At 41.7% G+C, this 25,473-nt stretch overlaps 1 protein-coding gene across 7 annotated transcripts in view; it reads right to left on the bottom strand.

Moving 5' to 3' along the window:
* The window catches only part of NEDD4L (NEDD4 like E3 ubiquitin protein ligase), a 359,045-nt gene that overhangs the window by 195,555 nt on the left and 138,017 nt on the right, over nucleotides 1-25,473 (bottom strand). For all 7 annotated transcript variants that reach the window (XM_050944652.1, XM_050944654.1, XM_050944655.1 and 4 more), the window contains 2 exons: nucleotides 16,852-16,933; nucleotides 5,267-5,305 (listed from right to left, as the gene is read on the bottom strand). In XM_050944652.1, the coding sequence (XP_050800609.1) occupies nucleotides 5,267-5,305; nucleotides 16,852-16,933 (121 nt within the window). The remainder of the gene's footprint in view (nucleotides 1-5,266; nucleotides 5,306-16,851; nucleotides 16,934-25,473) is intronic.

Genomic DNA, 25,473 nt, shown 5'->3' with positions numbered 1-25,473 from the left:
TTGCTGCAGGATGGCCACCTTAAGGTCTGCTATAGTGTGGCCAGGGAGGTTGAAGTGCTCTCCTACAGGTTTTTGTATATTGCCATTCCTAATGTCTGATTTGTGTCCATTTATCCTTTTCCGTAGAGACTGTCCAGTTTGGCCGATGTACATAGCAGAGGGGCATTGCTGGCATATGATGGCGTATATTACATTGGTGAATGTGCAGGTGAATGAACCAGTGATGGTGTGGCTGATCTGGTTAGGTCCTGTGATGGTGTCGCTGGTGTAGATATGTGGGCAGAGTTGGCATCGAGGTTTGTTGCATGGATTGGTTCCTGAGCTAGAGTTATTATGGTGCGGTGTGCAGTTACTGGTGAGAATATGTTTCAGGTTGGCAGGTTGTCTGTGGGCAAGTACTGGCCTGTCACCCAAGGCCTGTGAAAGTGTGGGATCATTGTCCAGGATGGGTTGTAGATCCTTGATGATGCGTTGGAGGGGTTTTAGCTGGGGGCTGTATGTGATGGCCAGCGGAGTCCTGTTGGTTTCTTTCTTGGGTTTGTCTGGCAGTAGGAGGCTTCTAGGTACACGTCTGGCTCTGTTGATCTGTTTCCTTATTTCCTCGTACGGGTATTGTAGTTTTGAGAATGCTTGGTGGAGATTTTGTAGGTGTTGGTCTCTGTCTGAGGGGTTAGAGCAGATGCGGTTGTACCTCAGTGCTTGGCTGTAGACAATGGATCGTGTGATGTGTCCGGGATGGAAGCTGGAGGCATGAAGGTAGGCATAGCGGTCGGTAGGTTTTCGATATAGGGTGGTGTTAATGTGACCATCACTTATTTGCACCGTGGTGTCAAGAAAGTGGACCTCTCGTGTAGATTGGTCCAGGCTGAGGTTGATGGTGGGGTGGAAACTGTTGAAATCATGGTGGAATTTTTCCAGAGTCTCCTTCCCGTGGGTCCAGATGATGAAGATGTCATCAATGTAGCGTAGGTAGAGAAGGGGCATGAGTGGAGGAGAGCTGAGGAAGCGTTGTTCCAGGTCGGCCATAAAGATATTGGCATATTGTGGGGCCATGCGGGTGCCCATAGCAGTGCCACTGATCTGGAGATATATATTGTCATCAAATTTGAAATAGTTGTGTGTAAGTATAAAGGCACAGAGCTCAGCAGCCAGTTGTGCTGTGGCATCATCAGGGATAGTGTTCCTGACAGCTTGTATTCCATCTGTGTGTGGGATGTTTGTGTAGAGAGCCTCTACATCCATGGTGGCTAGGATGGTGTTTTCTGGGAGGTGACCAATGCATTGTAGTTTCCTCAGGAAATCAGTGGTGTCACGGAGATAGCTGGGAGTGCTGGTGGCATAGGGTCTGAGTAGAGAGTCCATATATCCAGACAGTCCTTCAGTGAGAGTGCCAATGCCCGAGATGATGGGGCATCCAGGATTTCCGGGTTTGTGGATCTTGGGTAGTAGATAGAATAACCCTGGTCGGGGCTCTAGGGGTATGTTAATTTCTTCTGGTGTTAGTGTAGGGAGTGTCCTTAGTAGATGTTGTAGTTTCTTAGTGTATTCCTCAGTAGGATCTGAGGGAAGTGGCCTGTAGAATTTGGTATTGGAGAGTTGTCTGGCGGCCTCTTTTTGGTAGTCAGACCTGTTCATGATGACAACGGCACCTCCTTTATCAGCCTCTTTGATGATAATGTCAGGGTGGTTTCTGAGGCTGTGGATGGCATTGCGTTCTGCACGACTTAGGTTGTGAGGCAAGCGATGTTGTTGTTCCACGATTTCTGCCTGTGCACGCCGGCGGAAGCATTCAATGTATAGGTCCAGACTGTCATTTCGACCCTCAGGAGGAGTCCATGTGGAGTTCTTCTTCTTGTGCTGTTGGTGGGAGGGCACCTGTGTATCAGTGCACTGTTCAGTGTTGTCCTGGAAGTATTCTTTGAGTCGGAGACGGCGAAAGTAGGCTTCCAGATTGCCACAGAACTGTATCATGTTGGTGGGGGTGACAGGGCAGAAAGAGAGTCCCCGAGACTCAGTAAGGCATTTGACACGGTTCCACATGGGGAATTATTAGTCAAATTGGAAAAGATGAGGATCAATATGAAAATTGAAAGGTGGATAAGGAACTGGTTAAAGGGGAGACTACAACGGGTCGTACTGAAGGGTGAACTGTCAGGCTGGAAGGAGGTTACTAGTGGAGTACCTCAAGGATCGCGGTTTTGGGACCAATCTTATTTAACCTTTTTATTACTGAACTTGGCACAAAAAGAGGGAATGTGCTAATAAAGTTTGCGGATGACACAAAGCTGGGGGGTATTGCTAACAAGGAGAAGGACCGGGATATCATACAGGAAGATCTGGATGACCTTGTAAACTGGAGTAATAGTAATAGGATGAAATTTAATAGTGAAAAGTGCAAGGTCATGCACTTAGGGATTAATAATAAGAATTTTAGATATACATTGGGGACACATCAGTTGGAAGCAACAGAGGAGGAGAAGGACCTTGGAGTATTGGTTGATCACAGGATGACTATGAGCCGCCAATGTGATATGGCTGTTAAAAAACCTAATGCGGTTTTAGGATGCATCAGGCGAGGTATTTCCAGCAAAGATAAGGAGGTGTTAGTACCGTTATATAAGGCACTGGTGAGACCTCACCTGGAATACTGTGTGCAGTTCTGGTCTCCCATGTTTAAGAAGGATGAATTCAAACTGGAACAGGTTTAGAGACGGGCTACTAGGATGATCCGAGGAATGGAAAACTTGTCATATGAAAGGAGATTCAAAGAGCTTGGCTTGTTTAGTCTAGCCAAAAGAAGGCTGAGGGGGGATACGCTTGTTCTTTATAAATATATCAGAGGGATTAATATTAGGGAGGGAGAGGAATTATTTAAGCTTAGTACCAATGTAGACACAAGAACGAATGGGTATAAACTGGACACTAGGAAGTTTAGACTTGAAATTAGACGAAGGTTTTTAACCATTAGAGGAGTGAAGTTCTGGAACAGCCTTCCAAGGGGAGTAGTGGGGGCAAAAGACATATCTGGCTTTAAGACTAAGCTTGATAAGTTTATGGAAGGGATGATATGATGGGATAGCTTAATTTTGGCAATTGATCTTTGATTACCAGCAGATAAGCATGCCTAGTGGTCGGTGATGGGATGTTGGATGGGATGGGATCTGAGTTACTGCAGAGAATTCTTTCCTGAGTGCTGGCTGGTGAGTCTTGCCCACATCCTCAGGGTTTAGCTGATCGCCATATTTGGGGTCGGGAAGGAATTTTCCTTCGGGGCAGATTGGCAGAGGCCCTGGAGGTTTTTCGCCTTCCTCTGCAGCGTGGGGCATAGGTCACTTGCTGGTGGATTCTCTGCAGCTTGAGGTCTTCAAACCACAATTTGAACACTTCAATAACTCGGATATAGATTAGGGGTTTGTTATAGAAGTGGATGGGTAGGGTTCTGTGGCCTGTTTTGTGCAGGAGGTCAGACTAGATGATCACATTGGTCCCTTCTGACCCTAAAGTCTATGAATCTATGACCTCACTTACTTTAACTGATGGTAAAAACTACCTTTTTTTTTGTCAGAGAAGATACAGACAAAGATTGCTTCTTCTCCTCCAGCACATCACTACAGGGACAGCGTTAAGGTTGTTTGGGTGCCTTGATGTTTGGATTCCTTTTAAGTTTATTCTTAACACAATATTTCCTGGGCTTTTACTGTTTTGTTTTTTTGGTAACTGGAACCATATGGTAAGTTACTGATGTGTACTCAAAAATTATGTTTAGCAAAGTACGTTAACTGGGCATAAATACTAATGACGCAACTCGTAACATGCAGTTCTGACAATGGATAAACATTTTGATCTGCTGCTTGCTTCTAAGACATTTTTCTTGTAGCCTTTAATGGGGAATCCCAAGAATCAGAAATGTCAAACTTAATATGTGAAAGTGTAACATGACCAGATGAACGTTCTACTAATCAGAATCTTGCATATAACAAATCTTGTTGTGACTGAAATGGAAAAAGCTGGGGCCAGTCATACTGAGTTTAGTGCCAAGACAATTCCTAGAGATTCTGCATTATTCAAAGAAATAGATTTAAGTGCCTTCTGTACTATATTATAGGAATCAAAATAGCTATCTCTGGGAAGACTGTTTTAAAGATAAAAAAACTCTATTAAATTTCACCCTGTAAAAAGCTATTTTAATGGAATTGACATTGTAAAGCATTTATAATCGCCTCAAATTAGATATTAACAAACATTCTGCTGTAAATTACCAAATTAGCACAATGGTCAACAGCTAAAATGCATTTTGACAGTATACTGTCATTTTAACAATCCACAATGCCTTTCCTTGTTCTCAAACAGCTGTTCCGAAGATTAAATTTAAATTGCTGAAATTTTACCTAACCTATTCTTGTAAAAACTACAACTGGACAGAAGCTAAGTAACTGCTCCTTGAAAACTCTGTAATAATTGAAGCTCAGAGATGGTTTTCATGCTATCAATTTATATTCCATAAATATATTACATTTCATTGGGGTATTTTTTTCATTTTCAGCCTATTTCACATTTTGTGAATATTTAAAGTTTTATGATGAAAATGTCAACTACTACTTATAATAGAAAAGCACTAGATGTTAAGTGCAGTTCTATTAACATTTCTAACATGATTTGACACGTGTTTAAAAAGTTACAAGAATAAAATAAATTTGATAATTTTCTCTTTGCTTTTATGCTACTTGCCAAAAATTGCTCTTTCAATCCTTCTTTTTTATGTTTGCACTTTACTACTTTTTGTCACGCTCGCTCAACTTTCAAGATCTTTAACCGTGAAACACTTACTTTGTTTCTTTCATCTAGTTATGCTGGGCTATCATATAGCCCTAGGAAGAATTTCTGGCTATTTGCTACTACATTACTAGTTTAATACCACAGCAAACATAATATGCTAAAAATGCATGTTTGAGTGAAGCATATTACATTTTCTATATACATCAACTCAAAGCATGTATAAAAAGAACCATTACCAAATTGTGCAACAACAAACGTTTCATACATTAAACCGTATGGCAAATCCTATGTTTTATTCCATCTTTTAGAACAGATATTAGACAGTACCTACATCAGTTCAAGTGATTTTTCTTTGAAACACACAAGAAATATTTAAAGGGTAAAATACTAAAAAGAATAAGTTTCTTCCCACTCCTTTACAATGTGATGTGTTTAATTTTACTAATCTACTTGTAGTTAAACAATGTATTACAAGTAAAGAAAAACTTACTCTAAAATAAAATTCTTCATTCCATTTTGGATTCAGTGTCTGTAAAAGAAATTAAATTTTTTTATACAAACAACATTATTAAAATCTTAAATTCTACTGAGGCTGTCGGTACATTTGCAGTCACAAGTGCATGCATGTGACAATCTCTGTTAAAAGTCAATTAAAAACAACCCTAATATTTCATAGCAACAACCACCAAGAATAAAAACATTGCTGTCAAATGATTTAAAACTCATTTACCAAGCAAACTGAGCGTGGGAGGGTATTTCAGCCGGATGATCCAGAAATAGATGTTAACTATAAATAGGAACCTATCAGTAGAAGGGAAATAATTGAGGACCTATGCAGAGAGATCGTAATGAAGACTAATCTTAATGAAATGTTTTATAATATAAACCAAAGTAAAGAAAATGATCAGTTTTAAATACAAGGATGAGTTTAGTGGTCAAAAGAAAGTTATGGCTCTAGACTGCAAAAAGGTATCACTTGTTTTCGCTGAATTTGCTTAGGACTCTTTTTCCCAAGTTTCCCAAATAAAGACATGGAGCACCACAATTTTGTATTAAATGATTTGAGTAGAATATACACTTAGCTTACAACATAAAAGGAGACCAAATATAAGATTATCAAGATGAACAGATTAGTAATAAGAATATTAGCAATATGTGTAATTCAGTTTTTGAAAAATAATCTGAAGTGCCCATTCATCTCATTTTAATGTCAAATGATTTTCCCTCTCACACACATACTTGCACCCTTGCCCCTTGCCCCTCTCCCCTGTCTCTCTCCACTCTTATTATTGATCATCCCTGCTCCATACAGCTCAGAATTGGGGACAGAACGTTAATTCTCCCAAAAAGCCAAACACAGACCTGAAGCTATATAAAATTGTGCTACAAGACCACAAGCTGTCCTTAATCACAGGCTCAACACCAAGTATCAAAGCATTCTAAACAATCCTATGACTCCGCACATTTCAAGGAAAACTGCAGTGATCTGTTTTATCGCCATGGGAAATACTTGTTTTTAAGCTTCCTAAGTCTACCATGCCATTTTTTCCAACAAGTTAAAGAAATACCTGTCACTGGTTCAGTATTTCCATTGTCATGAGGGACAACAATCCCACTTAAAGTGAGGGCTTTTGTTCTAGTTGGCAGAGGGAAATGAGGTCTTGCACTTAACTCAATGGTATTTGTCTGTCTGTATGTGATGTAACAGCTTCTGAATGCTTTATCCACTCAATTCCAAAATTTCAGGGAATGTTCTAAGCATCAGTGGGCAGAATCTTAATGGTTTTGGTGAAAACTAGAAAAGCAGAAGAAGGAAAAAGAGGAATACATGGCGCTCCTAGCATCTGATCAGCAGAGCCAGCAGTTTCAACCACCAATTCTCTATAAATCAAAGAACCAGTTGATAGTGGCCATTAACACCTTCCAGAGTAGCAATGCCTCCAACTCAGCTCTGCCCATCAATAGTTTTAAAATGTTGACATCCTGCATGATCCATCTCCCAGACAACAATCACCACCACTACCCCCCCACAAATGGTGGGGGGCTGTGGGGAAATAGAAAGAAATGAAGAATGGAGGACAATGAGCCACTGACATGAGGGGGGAAATGTGGGGAACACAGAATTCCTGGCTTAATGGAGTAGGGAACCACTGGAGTCCCCGATACAGAGCGGGATGGGAGGGTGGCACCCAGGGAAATTGAAGGGAGGAAGATTGGAGGAATGCAAAGAGCCCCTGGTGTGTGCAATGTGCTCAGCCTTCAGAAGCAAAAAATGTGTAACTGTCCTTATTTCCCAATAGGAGACCAAGACTCTAATAATGTCCTCAGAGACATTCTAGGCCTCATCATAGGTGCTGACTCCGTGGTTGCTCCAGGGCTGGAAACCTCACGGGGAAAAATTAGCGGGTGCTCCGCACCCACTGGCAGCAAAGGTCCCCTCAGCTCTTCCCTGCCTCCTCCCTGGAGCGTGCTGCATTCCTGCTCCTTCCCCTCCCTCCCAGCACTTCTGCTCACTGCCAAACAGCTGTTTGGCTGTACTCCGGGAGTGAGGGGGAGGAGAGGGGACACAGCGCACTCAAGGGAGGAGGCAGGGCAGGGACTTAGGGAAGGAGGTGGAATGGGGGCAGGGTAGGGCGGGGACTTGGGGGAAAGGGTGGAATGGGGCAGGGCTGGGGGCAGAGGGGGATCAAGCACCCACCGGCAGGAGTAGAAGTCAGTGCCTATGGCCTCACTGAATGCCAAGTACAGGTCTCTCGCAACTTACGCGCATTTAACATGCGCGATTTCAGCTTTATGCTGAAAGACCTGGAGTCCCGGATGGGGCGTGGCCTCAAGATTTAAAGGTCCTGGGGCACCAGCTGTGGATGGGAGTCTCAGGGCCTTTAAATCACTCAGGGGACTCCCAGCTGCAGAGGTGGCTGGTAGCCCCTGAAACGAATCAAAGGGCCAGAGGCTTCAGCCACCATGGAGCTTCGGGACCTTTAAATGCACCCATCTCCCACTGCCGGAGCTGCGGGCAGGATTTAAAGGACTCCTCCGCGCTCCCCACCAGGGCGGGAAGCTTAGTGGAGCCCTTTAATTCCCGCCCGCAGCTCCAGCAGCAGGACGAGGGGGCATTTAAAGGGCTCCACCGGGCTCCCCGCCGGAGCCCTTTAAATCCCACCTGCAGCTCCGGCAGCGGGATGGGAGGGCATTTAAAGGGCTCCACCGGGCTCCCCGCCTCAGAGGGAAGCCCGGCAGAGCTCTTTAAATCCCGCCCGCAGCCAGCAGCGGGATGGGGGGCATTTAAAAGGCTACATCGGGCTCCCTGCCACAGCGGGAAGCCTGGCGGAGTCCTTTAAATGCCCCCTCCACCCCCGTCCCACCGGCCGGGGCTGCGGGTGGGATTTAAAGGGCTGGGGGTAACCACGGAACGGAACTCCCGCCTAAGATGCAACAGACCTGTAGTTGTAAAGTAGCTACAGCACTCAACCCAAGATTTAAGAATCAGATTTTGGAAGGCACTTCAGATCTGGATAGAATGTGGAGCATGCTTTCAGAAGTCTTAAAACCAGCACTCCAATGTGGAAACTACAGAATCTGAACCACCGAAAAAGAAAACCAATTTTCTGCTAGTAACATCTGATTCAGATGATGAAAATGAACATGCATTGGTCTGCACTGCTTCGCATCATCATCGAGCAGAACCCATCATCAGTAGGGACGCATGTCCTCTGGAATGGAGGTTGAAGCATCAAGTGACATAAGAATCTTTAGCGCATCTGGGACGTAAATATCTTGCAACGCCGGCTACAACAGTGCCATGAGAACGCCTGTTTTCACTTTCAGGTGACATTGTAAACAAGAAGCGGGCAGCATTATCTCCTGCAAATGTAAACAAACTTGTTTGTCCGAGCAATGGGCTAAACAAGAAGTAGGACTGAGTGGACTTGAAGGCTCTAAAGTTTTACATTGTTTTATTTTGAATGCGGCTATTTTGTGCACATAACTCTACATTTGTAAGTTAAAATTTCATGATAAGGAGACTGCACTACAGTACTTGTATTAAGTGAATTAAAAATACTCTTATTTTTACAGTGCAAATATTAATAAACAAACAGAAAGTAAGCACTGTACACTTTGTATTCTGTGTTGTAATTGAAATCAATATATTTGAAAAAATGTGGAAAAAACATCCAAACATATTTATATAAATGGTATTCTATTTTTTAGTCACTTGACAGCCCTAATAATTATTCTGTTCACAACAGGAGAGTATTCAGCAGCTTTTTCCTCTCAGGGTTCGTGACTGTTATCAGTAGTAAAAGGCAGTGAACTCTCTCTCTCTCTCAGCATTATTATTATTTGCGCCTGACATGAGTGCCAAAACAGATTTGTCATCACATCAAACTTTGGTGGGTTAAGCTTGGTGCATGTATTTTTCAATCAGATAAAGAGTTATGGAAGGCACACCCATGTGGGCAAAGGGCATGTCCCAGGGAGATGTCTATTTCTTGTAAAATATTATCCATTATCACACTATCCACCATCACCTCCCCGAGCACGTGCAGCGCCTCGGGCCACTCCCTGCCCCAGAGCACTCAAGATTTAGTCTAGGGTGACCAGATGTCCCGACTTTATAGGGACAGTCCAGATATTTGGAACTTTATTTTATATAGGCGCCTATTACCCCCCACCCCGTCCCGATTTTTCACAGTTGCTGTCTGGTCACTCTAATTTATAAGGGGTGTATAGTAAAAGTCATGGAATGATCACAGGCCATGAATATTTGTTTACTGCCCGTGACCCAGCCATGACTTTTACTAAAAAATACCCATGACTAAAACATAACCTTAATCATTAGCCTTGTTGGAGGCAATGAGGTTACCACAAGAATGTTGGCAAGATTGGGCCCATAAACAGCAATTACCCTTAAATACTGAGTGAGTATAAGATGGCAGAGGATTCTGGATAAGGCGATCCAGTGAAACATTTAATCACAGTAGTTACTGGAACCATAATATTAATTTTAGCACTTCCTTCAGTTTAACTGTTGGTTGGTGCTTTTAAAAAGAAAGTATTTTTCAATATTTGCTTTTATAATGTGAGGAAAGACCAGGTCTAGAAAGCAAATGCTTATAACATTGTACAAACAGTGTCATGATACTACACTTTCCCTCTTCACTCATTAACAGGGTTGTACTGCTCTTCAAATATCTAAAATCAAACAGAGACAATGAAAAGTGACGCTTCTCCTCCCCCCAGATATGGAATAAGAAAATCTAAGTATTTTTAAAACAGAAGCCAAGCAGATTACATTTGTTTAAATATTCAGGACAGGGAGAGCCGAGGAGACCTACACCTGCATTTGTCTCCTTTGCACCTTATTTTTTGTGGAGGAATTACAAGGTGTTATGTATTGCTCTGATTACAAATATAGGAACAGACTAGCACCATATAGGTGGAGAACATGAAAGTGTCCAGTCTGAGGTCAGGAGAGGTGGTTTCTCCTCTCAAATTTAGAAGTCTGGGCTTTACCAGCACATTGCCCTTTTTCTTGAAGCCTAATGCTTTGACCTTTCAGCTAAGTTCGTATACTTGCACTTGCAGATTCACACCTTTGCATCTTTGGTATCTGCAGCTGTGACTATTTTAAGAAGAGAGATACTAAGAAGTGTAAGGACACTGTTTGCCCAGCAAAGGCAGAGTGGTTATCTATCTGTACCAGGAAACAGAGCCTTGGGAGAGAGAAAGTTGTTCCAGGGGAGAAAAAAAAAAATAATTTAAAAAAAAACCACCTGTGACAAAATATGGTAGGAGTTGCCCCTTTAAGAATGTTCATGTCTTCCTCACATTTACACAAGCACTAAATTTCTCAGTATGTTTATGAGCATTATGATTATTTTCATAAGTCAGTTGTAGAGGCAACTGTTTTTATTTAATTTATTTTTCAGGATTTTGGTATTCTGTAGCTCTGTATTGTAAACTGTTAAATTTTTCAATACAAATAAGTTTAAAACTAAATTTAAACAAAATACTGTATGGCCCTTCCTCATGATGTTGTCAAACATGACGCTTATTTGGAGTGTTTATTACATTCCAAAATTTTTAAAAATATTAGCGTCATCCTCCTCTTTGTAACTAGATAAAGCATTAAATTATATTTTGTAGATTACACTGAATATCCTGTATAATCAGTGTTTCTCAACCTTTTTGATACCAGGGACCAGCTTTCTGCCTTCCAAAACTGTGTCAGGGAGGTCTCAGAGACCGGACTGGTTGTTGAAAAACACTGCTCTACATTACATTGCAGTTTTCCTTTCAAAGACAAATCCTCTACCTGGGTCTCCTTCACTAATGCAGAAGCTAGGATGTAGTTCCCATGACAACTTTTATACCTATTGGAAACAATGGAACATGGACATTTTGGGAGAACATTGAGGTTCTGATTCAGAAAAAGCATTTAAGCATGTGTTTCACTTTAATCCCAGGATTTATCCCAGCGGCTTCAATGACACTACTCCTGGGCCTAAATTTAAGAATGTACTTAAACGCTTTGCTTAATCGGAGGCTAAAAAACCCCAGCAACAAAAAACAAAACACACAGACGAGAGAACATACAATCAAAAGTACAGCACAGAAATACTACACAGGATCCTGGCAGTCACTACATAGACAACAACAAAACAGCAGCAGCCTTACAAATAATATACTAATAAAGAAGGAGAAAATCCTCCAAGAGAAAATACATGAGCACCAAAAAAGCTGCTATACCAATTAGAACAGAAGAACAAAATTCCAAAAGAAATAAGCAAAACTAGGTTTTCCATCCTTTCTCGGCATCATCGTACACTGGTATTCTGAGTGCAGATTATACGGAAAACAGAAAATAATTGCCTTCCCTACTTTCCATCACAACACGTTGAAAACAATCTCAGTACAACTCCAGAGCTACTGTCTACTTCACAAGAACAAAACCTCACTGTTTTCTAGCAGACGTAATCCCTAGTCCAGTAAACAGCACCATGGGGGCAGACCCATTGACCTCAATAGGGCTCCAAGTGGAGTAAGGGGTTTACCGCTTTTACGAGGGCCTATGTCGCCAACCTTAGAATCATTTCATATGTTATAAAATTATATTGCCCACAACCAGCAGCACTCCACATTATTGCTTACAAGAGAAGGAGCCTTCTGCCACCTCAGGGACTTGTCTACAAGGGAAAGTTTTACTAGTTATAGCTATAAACCCCTATATGAACCAGAATAAACTGATTTAAAGCAATTTAAATCTACTATTTTAATTATGACTTAAATCAGAAAACAGGAAACCTTGATTTAAATTACTGACTTTAATTTTGTTTTGTTATTTTCCTAAAGAAAGGTTGGTTTTCATTAAAACTGCTTGATTTTCAACTAAATAGAGCCTCCTCTACATTAAATGTCGTGCTTTTTTTGCTAGCCAGGAGGATATCCTTATATCTATACATGTTTATTCAAACAATTACAAGGCTTAAAATTTATGTATTCAGTTTTCTTATTTTTATTGTGTTAAGAAATTAATCATGCACCATTTTCTACATATTAACTATTAATTTTTTAATTCATGATTTGTATTAAGCTCTGTCTGGATGGAAATTAGAAATCAATTAAAGTTAACAAATAATTTAATTTTTAATTAGTTATTTAAATTAGTTGAGAAAAATTGATAAGAAAAAAGTTTATCAAAACATGTTTTGCATTTAAAACTGATTATAAAAATAAAATATATTCTTGCCATGAATAAAACCCATAGCTATGATAATACAAAATAATAAATCAGTCAGTCAGTCGTGGTTAGTGGATTTATTGCTTATGATCACCACGTCCTTTAAGATGTCATCAACTCACTCTAATTTTTACTATAAACTGGAAGAGGAAAACAAACTTCCTTGCTTTTTCAACTCCTAGTTTTTTATCTTTGAATGAGCCATTAAACTGAACTAGTTGAATGAACTGAAATGAAAAAATACCCTCTTTGAACCTGCAGAAAAAAAAAAGACTACTGCTCTCAAAAGCTGATTTTGCACTTCAGTAAACTATGGTTTCATGTGCTTAGCCGGCGACTTCCACCAGTTCAGTGGTTTGCCTTTCTTTTAAACTTGGGCAGCAAATATGTACTGTTTATTTTTTTATTTAAATGGCTGAAAAGTTATACCTATTTAAAATTTAATTTTAAATAGGTATATTTGTAAAAAAGGAAAAAAGTTATTTAATTTAAATTTTAAAAAATCTGTTTTACTTAAAAATAAAAATCATTCAAGAAATGAACTTTTATTCCAGTATAAAAAAGTGGACTCTTTTTTTCTTCATATAGTTTAAGTCCCATTCCAAGCAACAAATTAATCTGTTAAAAAAGACACTCTTCAACTGGAATAATATTATATCTCTCTCTCTCTCTCTCATTATATTTTTTATATATATAAGGCAGGATCACATACCGCCTTGTATGCGAACCCGCCTTGTATCAGGTTGCGTTATATCGGGGTATAGGTGTATATGTTCTTTTTATATATAAACCCGATATAACGCAACCTGATATAAGGTGGGTTCGCATACAAGGCGGTAAAGCTCTGACATGCTGCTCTGAGCAGCGTGTTAAGGGTGCTGGGCCAGGCAGGGGTCCGAGGGGTTCGATAAGGTGAAGAGGGTCTTGGGGTGGACAGCTCTCCCCCCGAAGGGTCTGAGGGGCAGGAGCTGTGGGGGGGCACTTTTTGTGGCCACACAGTTCCAGAGTGGCCCGGGAGATTAGCGGGGGACCAGGAGCAGCCAGTTTTGCTTCCCTCGCCCCGGCCCCAGCCATGTTGCTCAGGGTAAGGGGTTTGGGGGAAGGGATCCCACCCCCACCCCGCACTCACCAGCAGCAGCCGAAGTGGAGAAGCCCAGCCCCAGCCCACTCCACTCCGCCAGCTCCCAGCTGCAGCGCTCCGCTTCCTGCTGCAGATGAGTATGGGGGGGCGTCCTTTCCCCAACCTCCCTGCACTCACCTGCAGTGGGAAGCGGAGCGACACGGCCCCAGCCTCTCCACTTTCCGTGCCCCAGCCCCAGCCGTGTCGCTGGGGGACGACTAGGGAAAGGTCCTGCACTCACCTGTGGAGCCCACAACTGGGAGCTGGCGGAGTGGATCTGGCTGGGGCTGGGCTGCTCTGCTTCCTGCCGCCAGTGAGTGCAGGGAGGTTGGAGAAAGGACCCCCCCACATACTCACCTGCAGCGGGAAGCAGAGCAATGCGTCTCCAGCCCGCTCCACACTACCATCTCCCAGCCGCGTCGCTCCGCTTCCTGACGCAGGTGAGTGTGGGAGGCATCCTTTCCCCAAACCTCCCTGCACTCACCTGCAGTGGGAAGCGGAGCACTGCGGCTGGGAGGTGGCGGAGTGGAGCGGGCTGGGGCCAGGCTGCTCCACTTTCCACTGCTGCTGGTGAGTGCCTGTCAGGGGGCGGAAGGGAGGGTGGATAGAAGACAAAGGGTTGGGTAAGGGTGGGGTTCTGGGGGTGATTAGGGATGGGGGTCTCTGGAGGGGGCGGTTAGGGAGCAAGGAACAGGGGGGCCAAAGCAAGTGTGATATAACACGGTCTGACCTATAACGCGGCGAGATTTTTTTTGTCTCCCGAGGACTGCATTATATCAGGGTAGAGGTGTACTATATCTGTTTAAATTCAAACCTTAGGTTCTACTAAAGAGAGACTTTCCCCATACAGACCAGGCTTAAACATTTTCCATTGATATAAAAAGAATAAGAGTGCATAGTGTACAAATAAAAATTCACGATAGCAGGTATCAGAGGGGTAGACGTGTTAGTCTGGATCTGTAAAAGCAGAAAAGTCCTGTGGCACCTTAGACTAACAGTCTATTAGTCTATAAGGTGCCACGACTCTTTGCTTTTACATGATAGCAGGATGACAGGTGAATCCTACTTATGAAAAAATATTCCATTATCAAAAGAAAGCCTCCCACATATCTGTATTGTTTTGTTATAAATGTCAAAGGTATTTAAAAACAATTCCCCAAAACACTATATTCTATGCTGTTACTGTAGCAACTAAGTAGAGCTGAATTTTTCACTAAGAATTTTCACCAAAACTAAGAACAGATTTGGATAGGCTCTGAAACTAAAGCAGGTAGAGACCAAATAGATTTTAAAGATGAAAACATAAGATCAAAAACACTATTATTAACAAAAAAGGAGTTTCCACATCAGTGTAATTAGCAAACCCCTGAGGGTTTTGTTTTTTAATTCCTTCAGTTTTAACTGGTTTTTATTTTTCACCGTTCTTACTCTTAGACCATGGGCGGGCAAACTTTTTGGCCTGAGGGCCACATCGGGTTTCCAAAATTGTATGGAGGGGCAGTTAGGGGAGGCTGTGCCTCCTCAAACAGCCAGGTGTGGCCCAGCCCCCTATCTGAACTCCCCCTGCTTCTCGCCCCTGATGCTCCTTCCCTGCCCCCCCTCGCCCACCAAGACCCCTGCCTCATCCACCCTGTAGTTTGCCCACCTCTGTCTTAGACTTTGGTCCTGCAAGGAGCTCCAAGGAAGCAGATCCCTGTACCCACAAGATATGTCTACACTGCAATGAAGGGCCAGCATTTTAACTCAGGCTCAAGCCTTCTCCTCCTCCTACCTCCCTGCCCCATCAACACACAAATTGTGCTAACCCGAGAATGCCATGGGGGGTGGAGGGTCAAAGCCTCATTGAAGCAGGGACCCAGGGTTCAAGCCCTACTGCTTTGTAGTGTAGATGCAGCCCCACTAGATTCGTGCCTGGGGATCTACCAAAAGTATTCCACAATCCCACAGGCCAATGTTCTTTGTCCTCTGGACAGTCACTGTATTACAAAGGGTTGGTGCAGCCACATTTTGGGAGGGTCTAGGAAGTCTGAGATATGAGTGGTTGGATTCGGGCCAACCTAATGCAGTGTAGAAGCTGGAGCCCCAGGTTGGACCCCAGCTTCAGCAATTCCTAACCTGGGGTTACATATAAGTAACCACTCAAGCCTTAGATTAAGAAACCCAAGGTTTGCTAGCTTGAGTTCTACTAACTCTGGGCTTACACTGCAGATTAGACATTCACAGGGAACAACTGTAATATCACGGCCTCTGTTGACTCTTATGCTTTTCAGACAGCTTGGACAATGTATTTTTTGTTCCACTGTGTCTTTCTCATGTACTGACGTGGTGATGCAGTGTTTTGAAGATGAGGTTCTCTCAGTTTCTAATTGCACTTTATTTGTAATGATAAAATGAAACTGAGAGTGGAGGTTGTCTGTTTTAAAAGTTTCTTTTCTGGTGTCCTTTTTTACTCTACAAATGGGGAGTTCTATCAAGCTAGAAAAACTGTATGGGGCGGGGGGAAATCAGTGAAATTATGATACCAAAGAGAAAACAGATCAAAAACGTTTTAAATAATTATTGTAAAATAGGATAGAATACTAGGGCATGACTTTTCTTCTAATCTTTATTAAAATTATGGCTTTTTCCCTTTTTGCCATAACATCCAGTCAACTTTAATTGTAAGGAAGCAGGTAACCTCTAAAATTTTGGCCTAATAGTGTCTTTACACTTTTCACTGAAGCTTGAAATTAAAAACAAACTAAGAAAAAAAATACCTTTATGTTTGGTACTAGTTGGAAATGATTTTTTAAAACAACCTTCAGAGATTATTCAAAATGAATTTCAGTAGTTCACAATTCCGCCTTACATTTTAATGCCCACATCAAATATTTTAAAATAGATATAGAAAGACTTGGGAATTAATAGCTTAATATTATTTTTAAATAAAACCTACAAACACAAGCAACATTGCAATTCAGCACATCAAACCTCAGCTGAGAAGCTTTTGATATAAAGTCATTATTTTATGGTTCACAGTCTGCACTTGGCTACAGGCAAACGCATGCACTGGCTTGGAAGAGTTTGATAAAAAAGAAAATGTTATCCAATATACATACAAACGTTCACAGACAATATCTTTAAATCAATACTGTAATATCATGTAGAGAAGAAGCATACTCTAGCATTCTCAATACTTCCAGAACACAGTGAAGAAAGAACCACTACCTACCTTTTTTATAGTTTTTGTCTGCACCAAAGCAAGTTCTCTGTTCTCATCTGCTACATACAGGGAAAGCTTCACATAGGGGTCACTGCAAAAGAAGGTGTCACATTTAATATGGTTATAGTTTTACTGACAACTATAATAGATGCAAATTCAGTGTGAATTGTTCATTTAGTCTCATTACACAAATTAATAGCTTCAAATAAACCTAGTAAAAAACTTGTTTACTGCTGCAAAAGTCTCAGTATTAAACCTATTTTAACATTATTTAATCAACAAGTGCAAACAGAAATGTGTTAAAGACTAATTATAGTACCAGAAAATGAACTGAACATCTGTTTTTTTTCCACATAACAAGAAACGACTGAGATGAGCAGCTACCTGAGACGAGCATGCACTTAAATGACCAAAAAAAAAGTGTATGTATGTATATGTACACACACAATATATATATATTATATATATTTATATAATAAAATTACAGAAATCTAGAACTGGAAAGGACCTTGATAGTCCCTGTACTGAAGGAGGACTAAATATTATCCAGAGGATGTACACTGTCAGGCCTTGCCAACTTGAAGATACCTATCTTGCCTAAGTAATTTTTAACTATTTGTATTCTGCAGATCTTCATCCGATTTCCCATTGGTCCACCATATCCATTTAAAAGAAACCATTTAAAAGAAATTAATGATTTTGTTTCACTCAGAATTAAAATAGTAATTGACCAAATTCTAACCTTTGGGTTCTGGAAAAGGTCTATTGAAAATGGCAGGGGGCAATAAGGATGGAGACAGGAATGATCTTTACTGGTCAAGCAGTCACTGTTTTATATCATAAGATATCTCCTAATACACATGTACTGGCACCAGCCAAGTGGGGTGGAGGGTGAGGAGTTAAGACCACAGACTCTCAGCATGCCCCTTCTTTTTGATGTTCCAATCCATAGCATTCCAATGTTTCCTGGGCCTATCCAGCCCCTCTTACTCCCAAGCCTGAGGCAATCACCACGTCTTCTACCAGTGCCTGGGTCACTATGTGAATCTAATCCCCTTCCCTGGTGAAGCTGGCATAATACCAAATTTGTAGAAAGGAGGTATTATCCCCAACTCCTGAACCCACAAAGGCCGTAGGCAGCTACCATTCCCTTCCATATTAAATTTTATCTTCATTGAGGGAAAATCTCACCCATGCAGCCAAGACCAGCTGCTACAGCTCCACTAGCCTCCAAACTCTTTCCTTACCTGATTTCATCTCTCGGGAAGGGGAAAAGTAAACCCATTTTTAATATGGCCCTTAGAATCCCATATGTTATGCTCCCTTCATTCTTCCCTCCCTCACCTAGGAGAAGAGCCTTCCTGAAGAAGGTGGTGAAGTGTTAGGGTAACATCTAGGGCCACTTTTCCCGCCAACACTGGGGATTTTCCTAGGAAGGAGACTGGGTGGCCCAAATGGAGTACACACTTTGAAGTGGCATGTTATTGTGATCCAGCAGAGGGATTACTGAGTCCTATTGCATCAAACCTGCACAGTGGGCCATCCAGTCTCATTCCTAGGAAAATGTGCACGGCAGTACTGAGAAGTTTCAAAGTATATGAAAGAACTCTCACAGCAGCTGAAGGAGAAGAGAATCCGGTATGCTACAGGAACCTGAACTGCCCCATACCAAGCTTGTGCAACTCCCAGTACCACCATTCACTCTGGGGTATCAACTGCAGCCTGCCCTTCATGGTTTAAGTGGCAGCAAATTGCTAGGACCCAACAAATCAATTAACGCATCCTGCTGCTACACAGCAGAGAAGCAGAATAACCTCACACAGACTCAACACCAGAATGTGGGACTGGACCATTCGCTCCACCTAAAGAGGAAGGAAATCCTTAAGAGAGTAGTAGCTAGACTGCTGAACTCCTTCCATGTCATCTTTCCAAGAATGCAACACAGCCAATGGGATGGAATCTAGGCCTGACCGGAGAAAGGATGCACAAGATAGATTCAAATGATCATCCAAATTATCTGAAAGGATTTTCTGAATCGTTCATGTTTGCATCCCCACTACTTTTCATTAACTGAAATCTAATTAACTAACTAAACTACTTGATAGTATCGCTATGGCGCGCAAGTAAATTTACACCACACAAGAAGTTTAATTTACCTTTGAAAATGAAATATCACAGTAGGATGAAGAAAAGAAAAAATAAATACTCCACACTGTGCAGGTCATTATATCAATAGCTGAACTGCTGAAAATGTAATTAAATTCACACTAATCCTCATGGTTTAAATGAGATTAAAGCATCACATTAATAACAAAAAATGTATCTAATTCAATGGAACTGTAGATTGTTTAATGCATAACATTTACTATCTAATATTTATTGTCACAATAACCTAATAAAAATGCAGAGTGTACTAGACACTAATGGAAAATCAGGTTATTTTGTTAGACTGAGTAAAATGTTGCCTGGTGGGGAGGAGGGCAATGTCCAGCCATACCAAATGCACCTCTCGGCCTCTGGCCTCCCACAAGGCCTAAATATCCTTCACATTATCTTGCTTTCATTGTCTCCGATCTACCACCACTGGCTGAATTTTTAGCTCACTCTGTTCACCACTGGGGGTGTTTGTAAAGAATGGTATTGAAAGATTATCACGGCTATTAAAAATTTAAAGACAGATTCTGACCTTGCTCATACCAACATAAATCTGGAAGAGCGAATCTATTCAATTTTATATAATTAGCCCTTGTATAAAAGAGAGCATAACCAGGCTCTCAGACTTCCGGTTGTGTCATATAATAAAAAAAATGTGAGAGGGCTGCTCAGTAATCAGTCTGGCATTCGGAATATACATGTAAATTAAGCATGACATGTCAATGGAAGGGACCAGCTTGTCATATCTGGAGTTTCAGCTTCAAATGTACTCTTTTTAAAGGATTTCGCTCTTCAGTCACTTTACCTTCAATTCCCCTCATGCAGAGCAAATCTCTGCACTTCAGAAATATGTATCTCAAGACATCAGGTAAAAGTTCTATCCAGAAAAGAACAGAGACAGAACATACTGGCCCAACAGTAGGGATGGCCAGACCCTAATTGGCATATACATTTACATATTGTACAAAAAGCAATAGAAACAACCATGTCAGCTTGCACTTCTAAACATGAACATTAACAGGTGAATAGAAACTGTTTGCTAACTGCAATAAAAGCAAGACTGCATTATACTAACAGAGCCATTAGAAAGAAAAATTTGGACATTAGCCTGTGTATCATTTGTTTTTAAATATTAATGAAATATTACAAATATTTAATAGCTTTTTTTGCCTTTGATTGCTTCAAGTTAAGTCCATTGTGCAACCACCATTTCATGTAACTTCAAGTTATTTACTTCCCTACTAACCTATGCACTTGAGCTATCATTTCTATACAATTTTTATAGATCCAATCAATTTGAAGGAAAACGTAAACAGACAATCCATAGTCACTGAATGATTATACATTCACTCAAGAAAAATTGTGTCAGTAACCAAATCCTAGAATTCCAATCAATAGCAGAGATTATACCAGCCACATATGTACAGCAAAGTGTGAAATTAAGAGACTTGGGTACATAGTGTCATTGCAAGACTGAGAAGCAATAAGAAACATATGCTTTGTGACTAGTCTGTGATTAAGCTATTTTGGAATTCAGTCCTGCAAGAAAAGTAAAAACATTTTGGAATGTTACCCACTCCTCCCTTTCTCTCAGCCCATGTTCTCTCTAACTGAATTATCACCTTCACTTTAAGAGGGGAAAAAAATCTGTTACTAACCTTTCTGTAACTGTTGCACATGTTCATTCCAACATAGCTGTGTGCATGCCCTGAGCATAGTTGCTGGAAATTTTTTCCCTTAATGGTACCTGTCCGGTTGGCGCTAATGCCCTCTGATGTCACGCATTCACATATGTCAGTTAAAAGGGCCCTGCCAACCCCGCACCCCTTTGGTTTCTTCTTATCGACAGACTCCATAAAAGGGGATGGAGGACGGGATTGGGAATGGACATATGCAATATATCTTGAACAACAACTACAGAAACGTTAGTAACTGTTCTTTCTTCAGGTGTTCACACTTGTCCATTCCAATGGAGGTGACTCACAAGCAGTTGCACAGGAGGTGGGCTTGGAATTCAAGAACAAGCTGACTGCAAGACTGCGTGGCTGAAGTTGGCATCTCTAGCCTTTCGGGCGATGGCATAGCGTGCTGAGAACATGCGCACCAAGGACCAGGTTGCTGCCCTGCAGATTTCCTGAATAGGAACTTGCGCTAGAAAAACAGTCAAAAAGGCCCGTGATCTTGTGGAATGAGCAGTTAGGTTAGCTAGAGGCAGTAGGCCATACATGAGGTAATCCAAGACAAAATCCTCTGGGCGGAGATGGGAAGGGCCTTCATTCTCTCTGTTATCGCTATGAACAGCTGAGTCAATCTACAGAACAGTTTAGTCCTTTGTATATAGAAAGCTAAAGCCCGTCTAACATCCAAGGAGTGTAGGAACTGTTCCTCTGTTTGCATACAGTTTTGGGTAGAATACTGGCAGAAAGATTGCTTGACTGCAGTGGAATTGTGAGACCACCTTTGAGAGGAAAGTCCGGTGTGAACGCTGCCGTACCTTATCCTTGAAGAAGATTGGGGGGCCTTGGATTGCCAAAAGCCTTCCGGCCGAAGCAATGGCTATTAAGAAGGCCACTTTTCAAGAGAGGTGCAACAGCAAGCATTGCTAGCAGCTCAAAGGGTGGACCCATACATTTGGACAGGACAAGGTTTAGATCACAGGGAGGAATTGGTTCTTTTACCTGGGGAGTGTACTCTCTCCAGACCTTTAAGGAAATGGATAACTATCTTGTGTGAAACACTTGGCAACTAGGTCAATGGGAACCAGCGCCCATGCAAAGGCCATTTTGGAACCCATGGAGGTTTCCGCCAGGCCAGGGCACGATCTCAAGATGTTCACACACTGTGGCCTTGGATAGTAGGGCATCTCCAGTACCACACCACGAGACACCTGACCCAGACTTTGGTGCTGAGCCTGGCACCGAACCTCAGGAAGAAATCCTGTGAGAGTCTCGGTCAAGACAAGAGGGAGGGATGGAGGCTCCTCAGCCAGTCATAGCCTCTTCCTCTTCCCCAGATGAGGTAGTGGTTGCAGCATGTGTGTCCCCACCTCAAGATGACAACAAGGCCTACCAGGACTTATTAAAGCAGGTGTGTATGCATCATAATACAGCCTGTATTTCCCTCTTTTCTATTTTTAAACCACACGCCCTGGTTCATTCAGTGCACAGGAGAAATCACCAAGTATGCAAATTAACTGGAGGGAGAGAGTGGTGGATTCTCTCTCAGGTCACAATGTGACTGCTTAGTTAGCATGGGACAGTAAACGTAGCACTGTGCACAGGGTAGGGAAGGGGAGAGAAATCAGACTTTTCCAGTGTTTTGATTTTCCTATCGTTTGTCAGGAAACCAATCACATGCGAACACAAAATGTGCATTTGAGATCAATCCCCACATGCTAATTAGTGGCTGACATTTATTTCAAATTCCCCAAGGTATGTTTACAAAAAGGGGTTGGGGGGGAAAGGGGGTGGCAGAGTGAGACACTGGGATACAGACACCGTTAAACTTAAAATTCTGGCGCAACCTTAACAATAGTACTGCTACTGTAAGACCAAAATGTTAAACTTAGAGGAATGTTGAGGATGTTAAGTAATCTGACTGGTAAATTTACAAGTGTTAGGTCTCTAGTAATACTCTGCTCATATGAATTTAAATCAGCCTTTTTTTTTTTTTTTTTTTTTAAGTTTTATGTCACTTCTTCGCCCACCCTCCAACCCCACTTTCTATGGTAGTAGGAAACACCACACTGATGTACTTTTAAAAAAGAAAACAACACTGAATATATAAACATGTATGATTAAATTCCAGTGCTGTTCTTCAGACCAGTAATTCCTCACAACTGATATGCCTGAGAAAATGTTCTTTTATGCACTTCAAATATTATTTCTCAAAATAAATCACCATTACACATTTAATCAAGCATTCTTGCCAGTACACAAGCATAACTGAGCATGTTGATACATCTCTCAGAATAGTATTCAGTACTTGGCAAGCACTGCTGCAGATCCACCCAAGCAGCAGCTCTCAACCTGTCCAGACTACTGTACCCCTTTCAGGAGTCTGATTTGTCTTGCGTATCTCAAGTTTCATCTCACTTAAAAACTACTTGCTTACAAAATCAGAGAGAAAAATACAAAATGTCACAGCACACTATTACTGAAAAATTGCTGACTCTCATTTTTACCATATATTATAAAATAAATCAGTTGGAATATAAATATTGTACTTACATTGCAGTGCATAGCATATATAACAGTATAAATAAGAAATTGTCTGCATGAAATTTTAGTTTGTGCTCACTTCACTAGTGCTTTTTAAGTAGCCTGTTGTAAAACTAGGCAAATATCTAGATGAGTTGATGGACACCCTGGAAGACCTCTGTGTATCCCACGGGTACGTGTACCCCTGGCTGAGAACCACTGCACCTGAGGAAGCACTTAAGAAAATCAAGCATTTGTTGAACAGACAGTTTTGCACCTAATTGGTCATCACATGTACTTAGAAAAAATAGAGTTTAAGGCCAACAGCGACCACCAGATCATCTGACCACTTGTGTATAACAGGCCACCAATACAATCAAGCACCTGCACTCTAAACCCAACAACTCACATTAGACCAAAAGTAATAGAAACCCATGGAGACTAAACTAGCATATGTCACAGGGAAACCAAGCTACACCAGTGCCAGAGACCCCTGCAATGCAGGGAAATGATTAAATGAGATATACCCAAGTGACCTGTACCCACACAGTGCAGAGGAAGGTGAAAGTGCCCAAGTTCACTGCTAATCTGACCTGGTGGAAAACTCCTTCCAGACTTCACATACGGCACTCAGACCGTGAGCAGGAAGCATCAGCCCAGCACCTGACAGAATGCTCAGTGCCACGTCCAGGGGTGAAAGTAACTTAAAGGACGTACTGATACACCAGAGTCCTGAGCAGGGCGGGGTCTCGACCGGAAGAGGCAGGGCCTTGCAAGATTCAAAGGCCTTGGGGCTCCCTTTAAATCACCCTGGAGCTACCAGCTGCAGGGGCTCAGCTGCGGGGCTCAGGGGCAAATTAAAGGCCCCAGGACACTGACCGCCATGGAGCTCTGGGCCCTTTAAATCACCACAGGAGCCCTGCCGTCGCTATCTCAGGGCAGCATGGCTCGGGCTAGGGCTGGGGTAGCAGAGGCAGGGCTCCGGAGGCGATTTAAAGGGCCCGGAGCACCAGTTGCTTCATCTAATTTCCAGCCTGAATTTGTTTATGGCCAGTTGATATCCATTTGTTCTTGTGCGGGGTTGGGTGCTGAGGGGTGGTGGGGCATGGCTACTTTCACCCAGGGAAAGATACAAAATGGATTCACTGAAGTTTTAAAAATAGCAGAGGCAATCTTTTCTCTTTTAGAAGACTTTAATAAGTTCAATAACAATTTTTTTGACTACACACTGATCGCCTAGTCATGCATGGGACATTTCGTAGATACAAAAAAGTAATCAAAAGCAAGAGATCATAAGTTTATATGAGTACAAATTAAATTTGCACCACTTTCTCCAGTCAGTTACAAAGTGATGGTCATTAATTTAAATGTCTTGTCATTGTTTTTGTTTGATTCTGTACTTTTCCGAGGAAAACTTCATAAAAACTAAGTACAGTGAGGGACATAATCCACAAGACTTAAAATCTCATGAGTTATTTCAGCCACTCCCTAAAAAATTCATAGCAAAGTGTACATGAAAAGCACAGCCTATGCAACCCCAGGCCAACAATTGGATGAGGGGAAAAACAAATAAAGAAAAAGATCCTGAAGAGGCAACTAAGTGCCAGTTTGAGAAAGCAGTTGCCGGATCAGCATGCAGAAGCAATTAAATGGTGATGTCACTTGTCGCATTAGCCTGGCTGAAGTATTTAAGCAACACATGTATGCAAAAATACCCCATTTTCAGCCTGGGGTCTGGGTATAAAACATATGGAACGTCAAACTATTATTTTTCCTTTATCTGACTAATCTCAAACATGTAGCCTTATAAACACAGGATATTTATTAGAAATCCAGTTAAAGTTACTTCAAACAAAATATGCTGAGAAGCAGCAATTATATTCTACAGTGAGTGTATATATCCATTCAAAATCTCTCCTCTGATCAGGTGTGTCATTTCTCTCTGCGCTTTGTAGCTGGAACAGTGCTTAATCTGTGCCAGGGCTGACCCCTGGCACCTCTACGCTTGGCAGCTCATAACCACAGCACCTCTGAGCTTGCTGCATCAGCTATGAAAGTTTAAAAAAAAAAATTGCTTAAGCCTCAGCATTACAAATTAAGCACTGAGCTGGAGACCCTTAAAGATGAGGCAACATCCTTGAGAAACAGCAAGAACAGAAGTACATTCATAGGTAGCCTATAAATATTCTTAGCGAACTTTTCACACAATGTTTTTAAAATTTGTACTTAAAATCTGTCTAGTCTTCAGAGGGCCTCTTCAGGAGGGGTGAAATCAAAT

The sequence above is a fragment of the Gopherus flavomarginatus genome, chromosome 3 (assembly GCF_025201925.1).
Source record: "Gopherus flavomarginatus isolate rGopFla2 chromosome 3, rGopFla2.mat.asm, whole genome shotgun sequence".
Taxonomy (NCBI): domain Eukaryota; kingdom Metazoa; phylum Chordata; order Testudines; family Testudinidae; genus Gopherus; species Gopherus flavomarginatus.
The sequence above is the reverse complement of the archived record's forward strand: the minus strand, read 5'-3'. Positions and strand labels throughout refer to the sequence as shown.